Source organism: Adiantum capillus-veneris, chromosome 27 (assembly GCF_014529385.1).
Source record: "Adiantum capillus-veneris isolate H3 chromosome 27, ASM1452938v2, whole genome shotgun sequence".
Taxonomy (NCBI): domain Eukaryota; kingdom Viridiplantae; phylum Streptophyta; class Polypodiopsida; order Polypodiales; family Pteridaceae; genus Adiantum; species Adiantum capillus-veneris.
Genome location: NC_140957.1, coordinates 91,743,782 through 91,762,586, shown reverse-complemented (window position 1 = coordinate 91,762,586; position 18,805 = coordinate 91,743,782). Strand labels below are relative to the sequence as shown.

Below are 18,805 nucleotides of genomic sequence, written 5' to 3'. Positions count from 1 at the left end.
AAATATCAAGGAAAACTCTTCAAAAAAAGTTGTATGATGCTCCAAACACGCTGATGATCTCCCACTTTCAGTGCTCGATTGATTCTTTTCCTCCTTCGCTTTCGATCATCTTCACTTGATATGGCATGCCCCTTGTGAGGAAACCCCAGCCTCACCAAGCAACTGTGTGGTCAACAAAGCCGCCAACTTCCTGTACTCACTTACTCGTTCAATCCCTCGTGACTCCAATAACCGCCATCACGGGCATCACCCCTTGCTCATGGCCATACCCTCCCGTTTGTAGTCCTTTGCAGATGGTGACCCCTTCAGGCCCTCTCCTCCTTCCTTTGTATCGCTGCCCTGCAGCCCTCTCTCAAGGCGGCTTCCTCCTTTCCAGCTGCCCCGTCCTCTTCTCTACAATGACGCCCCAACACCCTGGCGGCCCTTCACACAACGCCAACCCTATGCCTTGTACTGGATGCGCCCCTGTGTCATGCACCAGCCCGCTCCCTCAATCCCTCACTGGCGAGGCCTCTCCTTCTCGGCTCCTGGCCCTCCTTTGCAGCTCCTCACGAGCCTCCTTACCACGCCAACAATGGCGGCCTACCCCTCCTCTGCCAGGCCAATAGCGACCTCGCTATTGGTCGCCCTCTCTATCAACACTGGCCTCCCCTTCTCATGCAACTGTCGTGCCCCTTTTGTATTCACCTGGCGGGCTTTCCTTACGCAACTGGCCATGCCCCTTTCCTTGCTTTTCATGGCACGCCACCTCAACTGGCTCTTCTCCCCCTGCATGGTGCCAACTCCCCCTGCATGGTGCCAACTGCAGCAACCCGTTTTTTTCAATTAAATTAAGAGCTTCACTAAGCTTTTGGGCTTGGCCCTCTTGCACACGCCATCGACTCGAGCGCGTCAGAACTCATTGCCTCATATGCTACTACATAGGGCTATGTGCCAATGGCCTCTTGGCCATAAATAGATGAAACCCGCTTCATAAAATAACTTCCCAGGTATCGAGATCTTGCGAAGACAGACTACAACCATTTTGACCGTCGATAGAATTAAGCTTCCACTCCTTGACATAGGTACGAGGTGGAGATTTGCTAGCCATCAACTTGCCATTACCCAAGGAGCTCGAGTTTGCCAAATTGGAGTACACATTCTGCATACATAGCCAGCCTCTCTTTGGAGATAAATCCTTCGATCCTTGGTACCCTGGCAAGTAGTGTCTCTTGTAGACATCTCGCTCCAAATCCCATAGCATAAACTTCATGGCACCTGCATCCAACACCCCTTGCCTCGTTCCCAACCTTGTGATATAAGCATATGCTCCTGCCATCAGTGATAGCAAAAAAACACTTGCAGTTTTGACTAGCTAGTGCTCCAACTCGATGTACCTGGCTCCTGGCTCCATCAAATATCTGCTCAAGGTCCTTGCCATTTGCTTAAAAACTGTCATGCCTCGACTTCCCGCACTTCCATAGATCGACACAGTTTGTCTATACCATCATTGCCCACCCCCTCGTTGAGCATTCATGCTCAACCATAGTATTATTTAGGTAAAATAAGTATGTATAGAGATCATCATAAAAATAGAGATATAGATTGCATAAGAAAAATGATAGTGACTATATAGATAGGATAGTTATAGAGAGAAGAGCATCTGCTACTGCATCACCCGCCAGGGTCAAATGGAAAGCTCACAGCTTCCCCAATCATAGTGTAGGCTCCACCTGGATCAAATATAAAACATTGGACATGGCCATCCACCTGTAAAACATGCATCTTCAAATTTTCCTTTGCACCTGTAGGTCCATAGACAGGCCACCCTTTCAGCTCTTTATAGCATGGAGCTTTGTCTTGCTGCCAACCATAGGCATGCTTTCGATTACTTGAAGCAGTTGTACCATAAACCACTATCATGCCATCCGCTTTATAACCCTTAATAGTATAGTCTTCTTTAAAAAATCCTCACCACTGACGCAAAGACACCTGTAAAGCAACCTCCCATAACATAGCTATCAATATCATCACATAAAAAAGCAAGACCCTGCTATTTGCCTCCAATTGCTGCATAGCCAAGCAAACCTGATCCCTTTGCAAACCTGTATCCCAACCGTCTATAAACGGCACCAAGGCCCCCTTCTCATACTCAAGAACATGACCTGCTAGAACGACAACCTGTTCTTCAAACATCTCATCACCTGCATGGTCGGTGGCACCTTCCTTGTTGCATAGAGTCTCACGCTCATAGGATGCACATGTATCAGCTTCCATAGAGTCATCTGCCGGAGTTAACTCTCCACGGCTACACACAAGCTCTGAAACCTCCAAGCACACCTCTACATGCTCACCAAGGCAAGGTTGCCCCAACCCCCTGCATAGACAAATCAACTGAACACACCTCAGCTTCTGCTTCTATCTCCTGCAAGTCATCCTCAAAAACCTGCTCTTTAATTAATTTTGATACACCATCAAACCATACCTCTTCCTCCAATAGGGACTCACCATCACACAAGACACAAGAGATGGCTGCTCGACTGACATATTCACACAAGGCATCTCCACATCTGCACTACACTTCTCTTCGACCTTCAAATGGCTGACAGGCAACTTGTATACATTGTTCTCCACTTCATCTACATGAAAAACATCATAAGTTTTGTACCTAGAAGACCGGGATTCAGTCTCCCACATGCTATCTGTGTCCAAAACACTGCTAGAGCTTTGAGAGCTATCGGACTCCTCTTTTGCACTTGTCAATTCTTGGACCACTGCTGTCACCCTCGTTCCTGGTTCTGGAACTGGCACCTCTTCTTGAAAAACTTGTACGACCTCGCTCTCTTGAGCAAGGAAGCTATGTGGCACCCTGAATATACCTCTCTGCACCTTTTGAGACTCATTGATCGGTTTGTGGGATTAGGACCACTAGCTACCATGACTGCTGACTGCAACAATCCTGCCTCCATCTTCTTCTTCATCTTTCGACTCTTTGCTTTGGCAATTTTGACGGCTTCATCATAAGTGCTTGGATCTTCATAATCGACTCTCTCACGAACATAGGCATGCAAGTAGGATAAACAACTTTAGAGCTTCAAATATCCCGCATTGGTTGCTTGGGTAGCAGCCCCCAAATCCCCCCAATAAGCTTCAAATTTATCAATAAAAGCATCAAAATTTGCACTTACGTCCTGCTTCAAACCTTTAATCTTTGCATCTGCTTCCGAAGCCGACACCACTTTTCGATACCGCTGTAGAAAGTGCTCTCGAAATCCGATCCAAGTATGCTTGTGTGCATCTTCCAAGCCATCGAACCAAACCTTTGCTTTACCTCGCAGCACCAAAGGTAGAGTTTGGAGCTTTGCTTCGTCACCTGGCATCCGCAGTACTGTCAGCATAAAGAGCTCAAAATCAGCAAGCCAATCATCAACATCCTCATCTCCTTTGAACACTAGCCCAAACTCCTCCTTCATCTTGACTCAAGAACACCTTGTTAGGAAGCAATCAGTGGATCCTCCGTGGGGGCACCACAAGATGGAAAGGGGGAAATGGGAAAACCACCAGCACATAAACTCGATGCCTCTATATAGCTCAGTGATCTCACAACAACCCTATCTCCTAGCAAACACACATCCAAATACACAATCTACAAATAACTAATGTCCAAGCCCGATCCCGACCAACCGTGACTAGATAGATCCGTTTGCAAAGTAGGTTCAAATAGCCTCCATCTATAACACTATAGAGCACTGTATGATATATAGGTAGTCCAATAACAATCGACACTAAAAACCCCAATCAAATATTTGGCAAGCACCCGTTTCCCTTCAAGCTTGTGGATTTTAACACACCAACATCCTTATAGAGAGCACACGCTCAACACCCATCGGAAGCACACAGATACCCGACATACTATTAGACACAAAAGCGAGAGAAAGTATTAAAACTAAGTTGAGAATAGAGTGGACAAATATCCAGGAAAACTCTTCAAAAAAAGGTGTATGATGCTCCAAACACGCTGATGATCTCCCACTTTCAATGCTCGATTGATCCCTTGCCTCCTTCGGTTTCGATCATCTTCACTTGATATGGCATGCCCCTTGTGAGGAAACCCCAGCCTCACCAAGCAACTGTGTGGTCAACAAAGCCGCCAACTTCCTGTACTCACTTACTCGTTCAATCCCTCGTGACTCCAATCCCCGCCATAACGGGCATCACCCCTTGCTCATGGCCGTACCCTCCCGTTTGTAGTCCTTTGCAGATGGCGACCCCTTCAGGCCCTCTCCTCCTTCCTTTGTATCGCTGCCCTGCAGCCCTCTCTCAAGGCGGATTCCTCCTTTCCAGCAGCCCCGTCCTCTTATCTACAATGACGCCCCAACACCCTGGCGGCCCTTCACACAACGCCACCCCTTTGCCTTCTACTGGATGCGCCCCTGTGTCATGCACCAGCCCGCTCCCTCAAGCCCTCACTGGCGAGGCCTCTCCTTCTCGGCTCCTGGCCTCCTTTGCAGCTCCTCACGAGCCTCCTTACCACGCCAACAATGGCGGCCTACCCCTCCTTTGCGAGGCCAATAGCGACCTCGCTATTGGTCGCCCTCTCTATCAACAACTGGCCTCCTCTTCTCATGCAACTGTCGTGCCCCTTTTGTATTCACCTGGCGGGCTTTCCTTACGCAACTGGCCATGCCCCTTTCCTTGCTTTTCATGGCACACCACCTCAACTGGCTCTTCTCCCCCTGCATGGTGCCAACTGCAGCAACCCGTTTTTTTCAATTAAATTAAGAGGTTCACAAAGCTTTTGGGCTTGGCCCTATTGCACACGCCATCGATTGGAGCGCGTCCGAACTCATTGCCTCATATGCTACCGACCAACCGTAAATGATGAAACCCGCCTTATAAAATAACTTCCCAGGTATCGAGATCTTGCGAAGACAGACAACAACCATTTTGACCCTCGATCGAATTAAGCTTCCACTCCTTGACATTGGTACGAGGTGGAGATTTGCTAGCCATCAACTCGCAATTACCCAAGGAGCTCGAGTTTGCCAAATTGGAGTACACATTCTGCATACATAGCCAGCCTCGCTTTGGAGATAAATCCTGCGATCCTTGGTACCCTGGCAAGTAGTGTCTCTTGTAGACATCTCGCTCCAAATCCCATAGCATAAACTTCATGGCACCTGCATCCAACACCCCTTTCCTGGTTCCCAACCTTGTGATATAAGCATATGCTCCTGCCATCAGTGATAGCAAGAAAACACATGGAGTTTTGACTAGCTAGTGCTTCAACTCGGTGTACCTGGCTCCTGGCTCCATCAAATATCTGCTCAAGGTCCTTACCATTTGCTTAAAAACTGCCATGCCTCGACTTCCTGCACTTCCATAGATCGACACAGTTTGGCTGTACCAACGTGTCCAAAGCCGTCCAATTCCAATCAGCCTCATTTGTAGGCAAGAACTCTTTATGAAACATAGTTTCAAAAGCTGTTTGCAGTGCTCTAACTGGGTCCGCAATACACTGTAAGGCGTGAATTCCATCCCACTTTCTGAAGTGCACAAAATTCTTGAATATCAAGCAGTTCATAAGTATCATCACCTGCCATAACATCGCGGGCACTCTCCGTGAGAGCATCCGGTCGTGAGCCATCATGGGCAGGATCAGGTGTATTATGATCAAAATCAAAAGTCATATTGATATCGGAATCCATGGCGACACAGTGCAGTGGAAGGAATAGCAAGAAAAATACCTGATGTCGAGAAGATGTCCTGTAGACGTAGGATGCACCGCAAAGGTTAATTAACCTTTCTAATTACGTCAATTGTCCAAGTCAAAATCGATTCAAAATTCAGTCATGTAGGTACTCAATTTGAACACGTTGTAGCCGAATTGAGTGTGAGTGGTATTGCTTTTGACCGCAATTAATTTGAGAAGTACCATCGCCAATGAATCCCCTTGAGAAGATTTATCGAATTGATGATTTCTTGCATCCAACACGCAGGGAATTTGTGTACATTGGCGCAACCAAAGTGTGTCGACTCTAGAAGATGGCATGGGCGGATATATGCAGGCAAATAGAAGCATGGCAAAGGGATGGAGCAGCTAGGAGAATCAAGGGAAGGCAGGTAGCAGCAGAAGCATATGCATAACGCGGCTTATAGGCCAGGGAAGGCTCCATGGGGGGCTAATTTGGGTAGCACATAAAGGGGATGTGAGGTGCAGATTTTGGGTCCAGCAATGAAGAGCTTGAAGTGCTAAAGGAGCAGGTCCAGATGGTTCATCAAACCGAGCTACGAAGCCCAAGTTATTGAAGGTTGAAGTTTCGGTGGTTTGCAGATTCTTGCTGGATAGGGCAGCTGGTGACAAGTGATCCAAGTGGAAATTGAAGTATAGATGTGTAGAGATCAATTTATGGAGCCTACCCGTCTTTTCGGATTGCGGATCGGAGCCATGGTTTGCAAAATATGATCAATTGAAGTTTTTCCGGGGGACCGGGTCTGAGCCCACTTGGCCGCATTAAAGGATGTGTCATCTGGCATCTTTTGGGCCTCGCCAGAGTTCTCAATGATGGTATACACAAAGTAGAGTTAGCACAAAGTCACGGCTCGTGATTCTGAGCCCCGAGCATTCAGTTTACAGTGCGGAGAAAAATGGAGCAATTGGGCGGTTGATGTGCATGCAGATGCATTTCCCCTTTTTTGGCGGCCTCGGACGGCGAGCTCAGAGAAGCCAAAGGGCGGGCAGGTTTACATGGCACTAACCCGATACAGTGAAGATTTGGTAGGGCTTTGCGGCTCAACAATGTGACTTTGGAGCAGTGGAAGAGAGCCAGGTAAAGGAAGGCCAAAGAGAGTTTTGTTAAAGAGATTGAATGGTTTTTTTGAGGACTTTGAGGCCCTTAGGCTGGAGTTGCCACATTTCCTGCAAATTTCCCACATGCGTAGTGAACAGGTTGAGGGCCGCACTATATATATTAGAGCATGGGCTCTCCATTGTTACACACGAGGGGAGAGAGAGAGGGGAGCTCTCCCTCCCATGGCGATGGCGGTTGGACGCAGAAGCTGCGCGCGCGGACTTGGTGACGATTTTAGCGACGGCCGGCGAGGCGGGGCGGTGTAGTGGCACCCGCGTGGTGGGGAATTTTGATGATGATGTGGCAGCCAGTAAGGGCCGGTGCCCACGCCCATTAAGGGTCAAATTTTTTTGAGGATAGGGGTGTCCTCCCCCCCCCCCCCCCCCCCCCCCAATAGCGACATCGCTATTGCCTCGACAGGGGAGGGGTCCCGCTGCAAAGAGATGAGCCAATAGGGGAAGTTAAAAAGCGGTTCAAGGCAAGAAAGGCCCAAGGGAGATCCGGCCGGCCAAAGGGAAGGGACAAAGGACCAATGTGCACACCATGTAATTATTTCCAAAAATGAACTATGCCAAGTGTTGGCAATGCAATCAAATTCTAAAAGAAGCTCTAAGTGAAAGCCACGGGAGGAGAAACTCATCTGTTTTCCTTTTTTTAGGTCTCCTAGACACACCCTTATAAAAGTAGGTTTATGTTCATTTTCTGGGGTCTTTGACCAATGTGGGCTTTTTTGCCTGAGTGTGTGAAGTGGAAGCTTGAAGCGTGTGTGTTGCTAAGCTTGCCATTGAAGCTACATACTCGATTGTACTACTACCTATGCAATAATACCACTCATTTGCCCCAATCTCTCGTGTTGCTTCTCCCCATTCCCCTCCTTTTCTCTCGCTCTTCATGTATTGGCCATTGTTTGTAGAGGGTTTGCCTGCAACTCGAAAGGTGCTACCAAGAGGGCAGATTAGGAGTGTTTTGTGAGTCGGAAAGGGTGAGTTGAGCAGTGTGGGTGCATTTGTGTTGTGGGGTGTTTTTTACAAGGTGTGAGATAGTTGTTTTGTATGCTAAAGTGGAGTTGTTAGTGCAAATTAGCCAATTTAAAGGTGTTATTTGAGAGGTTAGAAGTGATGTGGAATCCTTGGGCTATAGAGAGGCAAATATTTTGTGTGTTGGGTGTGTTCCCTATTCCCCCTCTCCAACGTGCCGTGTACTTGCCGGCCCCATCTTCGATCCAAATTAAACATGTGCTCATGAAATTTGGGGGTCCGAGCTTGTTGCTTGTTGTGGGGTGTGTATCACCCTTAAGAACAATTTTAAGTCCTAAGGTCCTTGTCCTTAGGGGTTTATATGTGAACACATAACCTCAAAACACCATAGCCGTGAGCAGGCAGCATGCGAGAGCTTGGGAAGATGAGGGGGTCCGATGTGATGCAAGGCGGGCTTCGGCCTTGTGTCCAAAATTGACCAGCAGCCCAGCGCGCACCTGTTGAGCCTAAGCGCAATCATTTTTGTGATGCTTCACTCGGCGGCTCCCCTTGCCAAGCCCGCCTGCACACACAGTTTCACTTCGTCGTTGTCCCTTAGCAAGAGAGAAGCTCCACGATTTTCGACCACGACATGCAACTCATGCAAGGCTTTGTGTGGCTAAAAAGCACCACGCCTTCCTTTTTCCCAAAAATAGGAACTTGGCTCTTGATACCAGTGTAAGACTAGGGGAACTAGTGCCTTGGAGTCCACCTCCCAACCTCCCACTATATAGCATGGCTCCTAGCCCTTTGCCCTAGTTGGACTCCATTTCCACACTACCTAGGCCGGCCTTTCCCTTGTCCTGACACTTTTGGATATTGTAATGAATGTGAAATCAATCATTTTCTTTATATTTGTCAAAAAATAACAAAAAAAAAGTGACTATAAATATTATTGGAATCTTTCCATGCTCAAGTGGATCCAGAGCTTAGCCTACAATTCCAATAAATTCAATGACTAGAGCTCAAGCTCAAGAAGCCGCCAAAAATAAAATTGTTGAGAGGAGGACATAAAAATCTATCCTAACAAAATTTGAGATCATATCAGTGAGGAATAAAACAAAATAATGGAAAGATAAAAGAGAAAAAATAAAAGGAAAACGTCTAAAAGAACAAATCACCTTAGAAACTGAGATACGACAAACTTAAGAGCTGCTTAAATAGGAAAAGAAAAACAAGGGACAAACTCCAAGAGCTCTGTCACTTGAGACATCATTTGGAGGTTCAATCCTAGTTGACAAGGTTATAGAACCTTTAGAGGATCTATTGCAAGATTCTAAGACTATACTAAAAACCAATCAAGTAGTATAATAAAGATGGTTGATATATCCACATCCGGAGATTGAGAAGCAAGAACTGGAAATGTGCAAGAAGCTCATAGAGACAACTCAAGATCTCATGGACCCATATAAACAAAACATCCTGAGAAAATAGGTAGTAACCCACCTAGGGGATGCAAAAATTGAGCACACTCAAGAAGCTCATAGAGACAACTCAAGATCTAATGGACCCATATAAACAAAACATCCTGCGAAAAGAGGTATTAACCCACCTAGGCAATGCAAAAATTGAGCACACTCAAGAAGCTCATAGAGACAACTCAAGATCTAATGGACTCATATAAACAAAACATCCTGAGAAAATAGGTATTAACCCACCTAGGGGATGCAAAAATTGAGCACACTCTCAAAAGAAGGAAAATATGACAAAACACCTAAAGTTAGTCTATTCGACTAAAATTTGGGGTTTTTTCCTTTCTATAGTTTTAAGTTTAGTCTATCTCACTAAAATTTGGGGATTTTCTACTTTCTATAGTAGAAAGAAAAAACGATTTTTGGAATAGGCTCCATATAATAGAGTCTACCAATTGACCAAGTTCCATATCCAAGGGAGATGAAACATGGATCATGGTGCGCATTCCCCATCTGAGATTTTTGATAGAAACCTCAATAGTTTGTAGCAAAGACCTATATAAATATCCTTCCAAAACAAATTTTCAAAAAAGAATTCAAAAGTAGATCGAAAAGGCAAAAAATAGTTCATGATGAAGAATCGGAAAATCAGACCTAGGGTTTGACATAAAATACATATATATCTAGTATCAAGGTAACAAGAGCAAGCTTTAAACAAATTTTCATCATAGTTGTTTAATGAGGGGTATGGATCACAATCCATGTACCCAAGAAAACTTTTGAGAAATTATTTTTGGATTTTAGTTATTTTTGCTTGTTGCATATAGATATCATGATCTGAGTGTAAAAAAAGTAGAAATCAGTTTCCAAAAACAAGAGATAGGCCAAATTCAATGAAAAGGACTTTTGATTGATAGAGTGGCTATAAGCTAATAGAAATCAAGTGTTTTTTATTATGAAGATTTTGAAGTTTAGAGCACTATAGCTTGAAGGGATTTCAAGTTGGATATTTGTGAAGCAACCAAAGAGGTAACAAGTTAGGGTTTTGCAAGATTGATTATTCCTTGATGAATTTGAGATCAAGTAAAGTTCTACCCGATTAAAAACCCAGCTGTAGGAGACCAAGTGAGCATTATCTCTACTAAAGCTAGAGTGTAAATCAAGGACCATTGGTTTTCTTAGAGCCAATCATTGAGGACAATTTGTCTGATACTTTGTCTAAAAATGGCATAGCTACTGATATAGACAAAATGCATGTCATTGCTGATTTTCCTAGACCAACAACACTCAAGGGGGTTCAAGATTTCATGGGGAATTGTGGATATTACAGACAATTAATTTACATATGTAAACACCATATTAAGGAATTTTGGAATTCTCCAATTCCCACTTTCATAAATGAGATTAAGATTTGACCACATGGCCAAATCTTAGCCGAAGTTTTAAGAGCATGGCTTGGAAGAGATTTTCAAGTACTACCTTGTGGAAGTATTTTTCCTTAAAAATTAGTTTGAGATTTGTCCATATGGCCAAATCTTCAAGACCTTGGTGATTCCCAAATTGGCTCTAAAGTCTCAAACTCTCTAATATGGTCTTTGTACCCTATAATTGCAAAACCCATGTATAGCTTGATTATACACTTTGAGTGGACTGAGGCACGTGAAGAATCCTTTATGAATCTTAAGCAAGATCTCACTTCAACTCCAATATTGAAAGCACCAGATTGGATTAAGATATTCCACATACATGTAGATACTTCCAATTTTTCCATAGGGTGTATACTAGCTCAACCAGTAGACAGGAAAATTGATTTTCCTATTTCTAATGCTAGCCGACAATTGAACATGGTGGAAAAGAATTATACCACCACAGAAAAGGAAAGATTAGGTATGATCTATGTCGTAAAAAGTATATATAGTACCTATTAGCTAGAAAATTTGTGTTCTTCGTGGACCACCAAGCCTTATAGTACTTGGTCAACAAGCCAGGAAGAATAGTGAGATGGTTCATCATTCTTTTAGAATTTGATTTCATTGTGGTTGTAAAAAAGGTCACTACTAATCAAAGAGCAGATCATTTGTCAAGGATTGTTTGAGGGGAATCACCTAAAGGAGTCGACGATGATCTACCAGATGCCTATTTGTTCTCTGTGGAAATGATACCTTGATGATTGGAAAATATGTATCATTGATGACCATAGCTCAAGTGGATTTGCAAATACCACTTCCTATTACAATCGAATTAATTGAAAAATCAGCTATGTATCAATTACTAGCTGGTAGGCTATACAAAAGAAACAGAGATGGAATATTGCTCTTATGCATTAATCATGAAGAGAAAACCCAATACCTAAGTCAAGCTCATATTACCATAGTAGGACTTCACTTTGCGGAAGATCAAACTATGCAATGAATTTTGAGACTTAGGGTATTGTGGCCAACTATGAGGAGTGATGTTCGCTCTTTTGTAAAGGATTGTCCTCAATGTCAAAAACAGATACCCATACCTCATGTCACATTGTTCCAAATGTTACCTGTTCCTAAGTGGAGTAACAATCTCGTTACTTACTTATCAAGACGAACATTTCCTGACGATATGAGTAAACGCCATCAAAGAGTAATTGAAACTGAAGCAAGAGACTATGCTCTTATAGGAAACCAATTGTATCGAAGAGGTAAGGATCAACATTTGCGTCTTTGTGCAAATGAAGACGAATATATTCCAATTATAGAACAAGCACATGCTGGATTAGTTGGAGGTCACTTTTCTAGTGAGACCACCGCAAGAGAAATCTTAATGGTAGGCATATGGTAGCCAACACTTTTTGCAGATTCCAAAGAGTATGTTTGAAGGTGTGATGCTTGTCAACGAGAAAAAAATGCCAACAAGAGTAGATAGCATGACCTTAAGAACAATGATGGGAGCTAGAGATTTCGCAAAATGGGGTATAGAATTTGTTGGTCCAATATAGCCACCTACTTATAGAACCCAAGCTCAACATATCATTGTAGCTACGGACTATTTGACCAAGTGGGCCAAGGCTAAAGAAACTCAAAAGAGTGATGCCAGAAACACTACCGCATTCTTGTACGAGTATGTATTCACAAGATATGGATTGCCAATAGAAATTGTTAGTGATAGGGGAACTCATTTCCTTGATGAGGTAATCGAGTATCTGCTTAATGAATTTATGGTCTTCCATAACAAATCAGCTCCCTATCACCCACAAGAAAATGGATAGGCTGAGCATACAAATAAAATTCTTAGCTTGGTATTCACTAAAGTAGTCAGTTCAGGAAGGACAGGCTGGGAAATGAATCTCCATGCAGCTCTATGGGCTTATCGAGTTTCATTCAAAACAGATTTAAATGCTACACCCTTTAACCTTGTTTAGGGTCTTGATGCCATATTGCCAATTGAATTTCTATTGCCGACACTAAGGGTAGCTAAGGATCTTGAGTGGACTGGACATGAATTGTCAGAGAGACTTGAAGATTTAGAGAATCTAGATGTAATAGGACTAATATTTGAAGTTCTTAAAGTCGAAAAGAATGTAGCAGGGCATATCTTTCGTTAGCACGATTTGAAAGATTGTTGAATAGTCTATTAAATAGAGCTTATACGAATGAGTTGAAATATTAAGAGAGAACATATACTCTTTTTTTTAAATAATACACTAAAGACGGATTTGATAAAGATTAATGAATAACAGATAGTCTGTCTATGAACAGTAAAATTGAGATTTTTATTAATATCAATGTTTTATATTTATGTGTTTTATCTTAAAATGCATGGGTAGGCTTAAAATAAGTTGTAAAAGTAGTGGATATCCAAAAATAGAGGTTTTATGAGTCGCGACCTAAAAGTTGCGTTTTTAGCCAAACAGAGACGTTTTTTGCAATTCTGTCTACTCTACCTTGCAGACCACACCTATTCCCGTCGTTTTGAGTACCTGGATTGCTCTGTTCTGAGTTCGTTTGTAAAAGTTATGATGAAAACAAACAAAAGGCAGCAGCAGTGTAATGTACACAGGGACAGACAGACCTACAACATCATACAGTTCTCCCTGCTATCAACCAAGAAGTGGATTGTTTCTTCATGGTAGAGTATGGCAATTGAGATTATGAAGGTATATAATTATGTTTTTTACTTTGATTATCATGTTGAATTGGTTGCACGAGTATGTTCTTTTGGCTATTTTTTAGGCGATGCAGAAATCAATGTGTGAAACACGATCTGTGCAAAGTGTCATGATATAAATCTAACCTTTACGGATCGCTTAGCGATCACGTTCTTATAGTATTCTCGCAGGTATACTTGGTACGAAAATCGTGCAGGCTTTTCGAGGAAAAGAAGGATAAAAGCACGACGGGTGGTGCGTTTGGGGATCATTCACCGATCTCTTCTTCTGCGAGTGCGAGTGCGAGTACGAGTAAGAGTGAGAGTGAGAGTGCGAGTGCGAGTGCGAGTGCGAGTGAGACGCTGCATGCAAGCGAACTGAAGCTCGGGGGTGGTCGGGAGGTTTGAGCTCCGTACAACGGAGTGCGCCCATATATTTTGCTCCTCTGTTGTATCAAAACTCTACAAAGATTCATCAATACAAAGATATCTTTCTCTATCTTTTGCTATCGATCTCTATTATTCGATTCCTGTGACAATTGGTATCAGAGCGAGCGGTTGATTCTGGACAGGGAAGGATACGAGAGGAGGATGAAGGAGCAAGAAGACCTGATTCGACGACTATGAGAAGATCTGAAAATTGCAAATCGGGAGTGTGTTGAGGCTCTACGGGGCAAAGCAGCACGAGAGCTTGATATCTATGTAGACCTTGATGGCCAACATGAAGGTGAAAACCATGCTAATCCACCTGGAAACAATAATCATCGTGGTGGCACTGGGGTACCGCCAAAAGAAACGATGACGATATGGGAGAAGCGACAACCAAATCATTCTTAACGAAGGCTAAGCTTAAAGAGTTTGATGGCATAAGAAAGATATGCGAAGATTTAGAAGCGTGGATTGAAGAACTCAAAGATTGGGATTATACTTTCAATATCGAGAACACGACCACGAGACTTTCGAATGCTCGAGCAAGGTGATCGATAAGACAATACGTACCAAGATGGCTCAATTGGAGACTTTTGGCGATGCGTACGATAAAGGTAAGTCATCTATCCCTTCTTTGTGATGTTTTATGTCTTTGATACGTCCTTTGAAAGCTTCTGTGAGATCGAATTTATGCGTAGAAGTTGAGATTAAAATTTGAATTTCTTAATTGATTTGGATAGTATTCATTGCTTCTTATCGTCTAAATTGATTGAGAAATTAAACTTGAAATTAAATCGAGAAGTTAAAAGTCTTGTGGATTTAACTAGTGGTAATAATAGTTTCACGAAAGAGTTAGTAGAAATTTTATTTTTTTTCTTTAAAGAGTCGAAATCATAAAGATGATTTCTATAACATAAACATTGATATGCATGATGTTATCATTGGTATCAATTAGATCATTGAAAATCATGTTTTGATTGATTGTTAAGAAAGAAAAATATATCTTTAATCATTTGATGATGATAAGTCACACTCTTTGTGGAAAGAAAGAGATTCTAAATCTAGTTTTGGCAATGGAATTGATAAGGTGACTTAGATAAGAGTGTGAGACGTTGCTTGTGTTTGCTAATGAGATTAAAGAAGAATCTGGGGATAAACATAAAGAGACAAATCCAGAATTTATAGAGGATCTCTTACATGAATTTAAGGATGTGTTTCCGGACGATCTTCCTGGTATGCCTCCGCCTTGAGCGGTAGACCACGCCATAGATCTATATCCAGGAGCAACACCTTATTCAAGAGCTCCATACAGGTTCAATATCGATAAGCTTAAAGAGCTCAAGATACAACTTGATGATCTTTTGAAAAAAGGGTTTCATTAAGCCTAGTGTATCTCCTTGGGGTAGTCTTGTGTTATTCAAAAAGAAAAAGGATGGTACATATAGGTTATACATCGACTATAGGGGATTAAACAAACAGACCATTAAGAACAAATATCCTCTTCCTCACATAGATGAACTGCTTAGTCATTTGAGTGGTGCCACAATATTTTCAAAGGTTAACCTTCGTTCTGGCTACCATCAAATCCGTATCAAGGCCGAGGACATTCCAAAGATTGCTTTTCGTACACGTTATGGACATTATGAATTTATAGTTCTTACTTTTGGTTTGACTAATGCACCAACAACTTTCATGTGCTTAATGAATAATATTTTTTACCCGTATCTTGATGACTTCATTCTGGTATTCTTGGATAATATTTTTGTGTATTCTACGAATGAAGGAGATCATGCATTGTACTTAAAGACAACATTTGAGGTTTTGCGTGAACATAAATTGTATGCCAAAGCAAGTAAGTATTCTTTTGCAAAGGATCAGATTGTGTATTTGGGAAGAGTGATTTCTAAAGAGGGGATTCACATTGATCTTGATAAAGTTAAGACTATGTTAGTAAGAGATGTAAGAAGCTTTATGGGTCTAGCACAATATGAGAGAGCACACATTAAAGATTTCTCTAAGATAGCAAGTCCTTTGACCGAATTGACCAAGAAAGACAAGGGTTTTGTGTGGACTTCTAGCTGTGAGACTGCTTTTGAGACCTTGAAGGCTAAAATAGCGGAAAATTTTGTTTTAAAAGTTCCTGAGATGGGCAAACCATTTGTTGTGTCCTGTGACGCTAGTGGTGAACAATTAGGTTGTGTTTTGACACAAGAAGGAAGAGTGGTTGCATATGAGTTTAGGAAATTAAGACGACATGAATTGAACTATGCAACACATGATCTAGAATTGCTTGCTGTTGTTCATGCATTGAAGCATTGGCGTCATCTCTTGCTTGGTGTAAAATTTGAATTGCGTACTGATCATCAAAACTTGAAAGGGGACTTAGTTTTAATATATTCCCTTAAGCAACACATTTCCAAGTTTAAGGAAAAGAGAAACGGATCGTTTATCATTGAAGATGTATCTCCAAGTAGAGCAGTTAAGTTGTCCACCCTAGATGGTGAACCAATGGCTAATTGGATTAGTGGATGTTGTTTAAAGAAGTAAAATTTTCCACTAACCAATGAATTACTAGAAATAATGCATGCAGCCTAGGAGAGGAAGATAAAACAACAGCAGGTGATTGAGGAAGCCCAAGAAGAAGCTCGGATTCGGGTACTCAAAAGGAAAGCTGCTCTCAAGAATCAACAAATACCTATTCCCATCAACACTCTGAAAATAGACGACCGACAATGGGAATTGTAGAAAGATGCAGTGTCAATGGATGATGAATGGTTAGATGGAATGGACCTTCACATCAAAGTACAACTCAACAATCATAGCACAAATGCATTGGTCGACACAGGAGATCGAGTAAATGTAGTCAATTATTCCACGTATAAGAAAGAAACAAGTCAATCTTTGACAGCAGGAATAGAAACTATCAAAGGATGCAACAAGAACTCAACACCAACATTGGGAGTAGTCAACTTTAATGTGATAGTACATGGATGTCTATGTCCTCATCAGTTTGTATGCTCACCAGATGAACACATGAATGAAACAATGATTCTTGGAATCTGATGGATGCAGACATACATGACAACGCCAGATTGGGATACATTAGGAAAAATATGAACCCTCTAGGGGCCCTTTGGGATTAAGGTTAATTAGAGGCCAGCCAATGAGAAGAGGGTGGTGGACACACTCTACGCCCTCAAAAATGTAGGGGGACAAAGTAGTCTTACACTTCTTAAATGGGCTCTTACCTAGTGAGAAGGTGGGGTGGGGTGGGGAGGGGGCGCGCGGGGGGGTGGGTGGGCCATATGGAACCTTCAACTTCCCTCCTTTTTTATCCGGTTTTGAAAAAATCCCAAAATTTTGAAATTTTCAAAACTCAAATTTCATATTCTTAAAACCCCCCTAAAACTATTTTATGGTCAAAAAATCATGTTTTGACCTCAAAAAGTCAAAACGTGCACCCAAAAACCCTAAAATTCAAATTTTTTTAAAAAAAATTGAAAAATCTTTTTTTGCTATCAAGAGCTCCCCCAAAAGTAGTTCTTAGGCAAAAAGTGATTTTCTCTCTCTAGAACCCCCCTTTTCCAACCCCTCCTTGGTTGCAACCATCACACTCATCCTCTACTCCAACACACTCTCTCTCTACACCATCTCCATTGTTGCAGCAAGGAAGCTCCTCTCTCCTCCCCTACCACCTTCCATTTCCACACCAAGCAAAGGTTATCCACCTTCTCCTCCCATTGCCACACCAAGCAAGGGTTATCCACCTTCTCCTCCCATTGCCACAAGGGTTATCCACCTTCTCATATCACTTTATCCTCTGTACATTGTAGCAACAAGCAAGGTCCTTCTCCTCCTCCTAGTTTTCTTTGCTCAACCATGGCCAACTCTACTTCGCAAAAGCGGCCAAAGGATGAGGTCACACCACTTGCATGCCACAACACTAGAGGTGTAGATGATGAGTGGGTGCCACAAGAGTTCACCAAAGGTGCTTGGGTATACATGCAACCATCTGCTATTGGACCTCATCGTGTGCGAAATCGTGCAAACTTGGATCTTCATTGGAAAGGAAAACTCCTTGGCTTCAAGAACCGCAAAGACAAGGGGACCGTAGCCATTGTGCAACATGTTTTCTCAATGTCAACCATGCATTTGCAACAACCACCTCGATTTACAACACATTGTAAGTACATGTTTTGAGAATACAAAGCTAGGTGTGAAATCACAGTGTAATGTTATTATGGATTCATACTTAAGATTTGTCATGAATTTATAGTCATATTTCCATCCACGTTGGTGGAGGAGCAGCCACTACATAGTCTCTCCGGCATATTCAATGCTATACATGCAGATATTGGAGCAATAATGTTCCCACATCTTTGCCCAACCAAACTGGTTCAAAGAAGGATTTTCTTCTATTCTCACTCCTATATTGTCTCTACTTGTACACAAGCGTTTGGAATGCTTGAACCCATCAAAGTAACTTCCTTATTAAGTATGGAGTGGCCAGTGCCAAATTTGTGGTCGGTAGCATCTTTCAAGCAAAAGATGATAATGGATGTCCAAAACTCTTTGAAATACTCTAAAGCTTCTAGGTCTGTGGGCTTGAGTTGGTGTTTGCCTATTCATTGTTTTGTGCACATTTTTAAAGAGTTTGGATTTGTGGAGACTACCACAATGCTTGTATGTAAAGATGTGCATTACGAGGAATTAGGAAGGCTTTTAGAAGAGGACTGGGGTTTTGTGGAGGGCATGCACAACGGGGACCAGTACCGTTGTAAGGTTGAAGCTTCAGGTATTGGAATGCGCTATTTGAAATACCGCACCTCCTTGTACATACAATTTCACTATGATCATTGGATGTGCAAGCTTGGAGTGTGGACTCCCTTACAGAGTGTCGACGGCTCTATTGCAAGATTTGACATTGCAGTGAAGATGCCCAACGATGCTTTGGAGGAAGTCCAAGTGAACAAGCATTGGAGTCTCAGTAATGTTCGAG

The 18,805-nt window shown here is 42.5% G+C and overlaps 2 protein-coding genes across 2 annotated transcripts; both read right to left on the bottom strand.

The window, feature by feature from the left end:
* Positions 1-835: 835 nt before the first annotated feature.
* On the bottom strand, positions 836-2,960 carry LOC147422395 (uncharacterized). The gene is made up of 3 exons (XM_086503055.1): positions 2,916-2,960; positions 2,465-2,862; positions 836-2,356 (listed from the first exon to the last, which is right to left on the bottom strand). The coding sequence occupies exons 1-3, from the start codon at positions 2,958-2,960 to the stop codon at positions 1,951-1,953; spliced, it is 849 nt and encodes a 282-aa protein (XP_086359181.1). The 3' UTR covers positions 836-1,950.
* A 68-nt stretch (positions 2,961-3,028) lies between these two features.
* LOC147422394 (uncharacterized) lies at positions 3,029-4,692 on the bottom strand. The gene has a single exon (XM_086503613.1). It carries the CDS (start codon positions 3,450-3,452, stop codon positions 3,066-3,068), a length of 387 nt encoding a protein of 128 aa, XP_086359739.1. The 5' UTR covers positions 3,453-4,692; the 3' UTR covers positions 3,029-3,065.
* Positions 4,693-18,805: the final 14,113 nt, after the last annotated feature.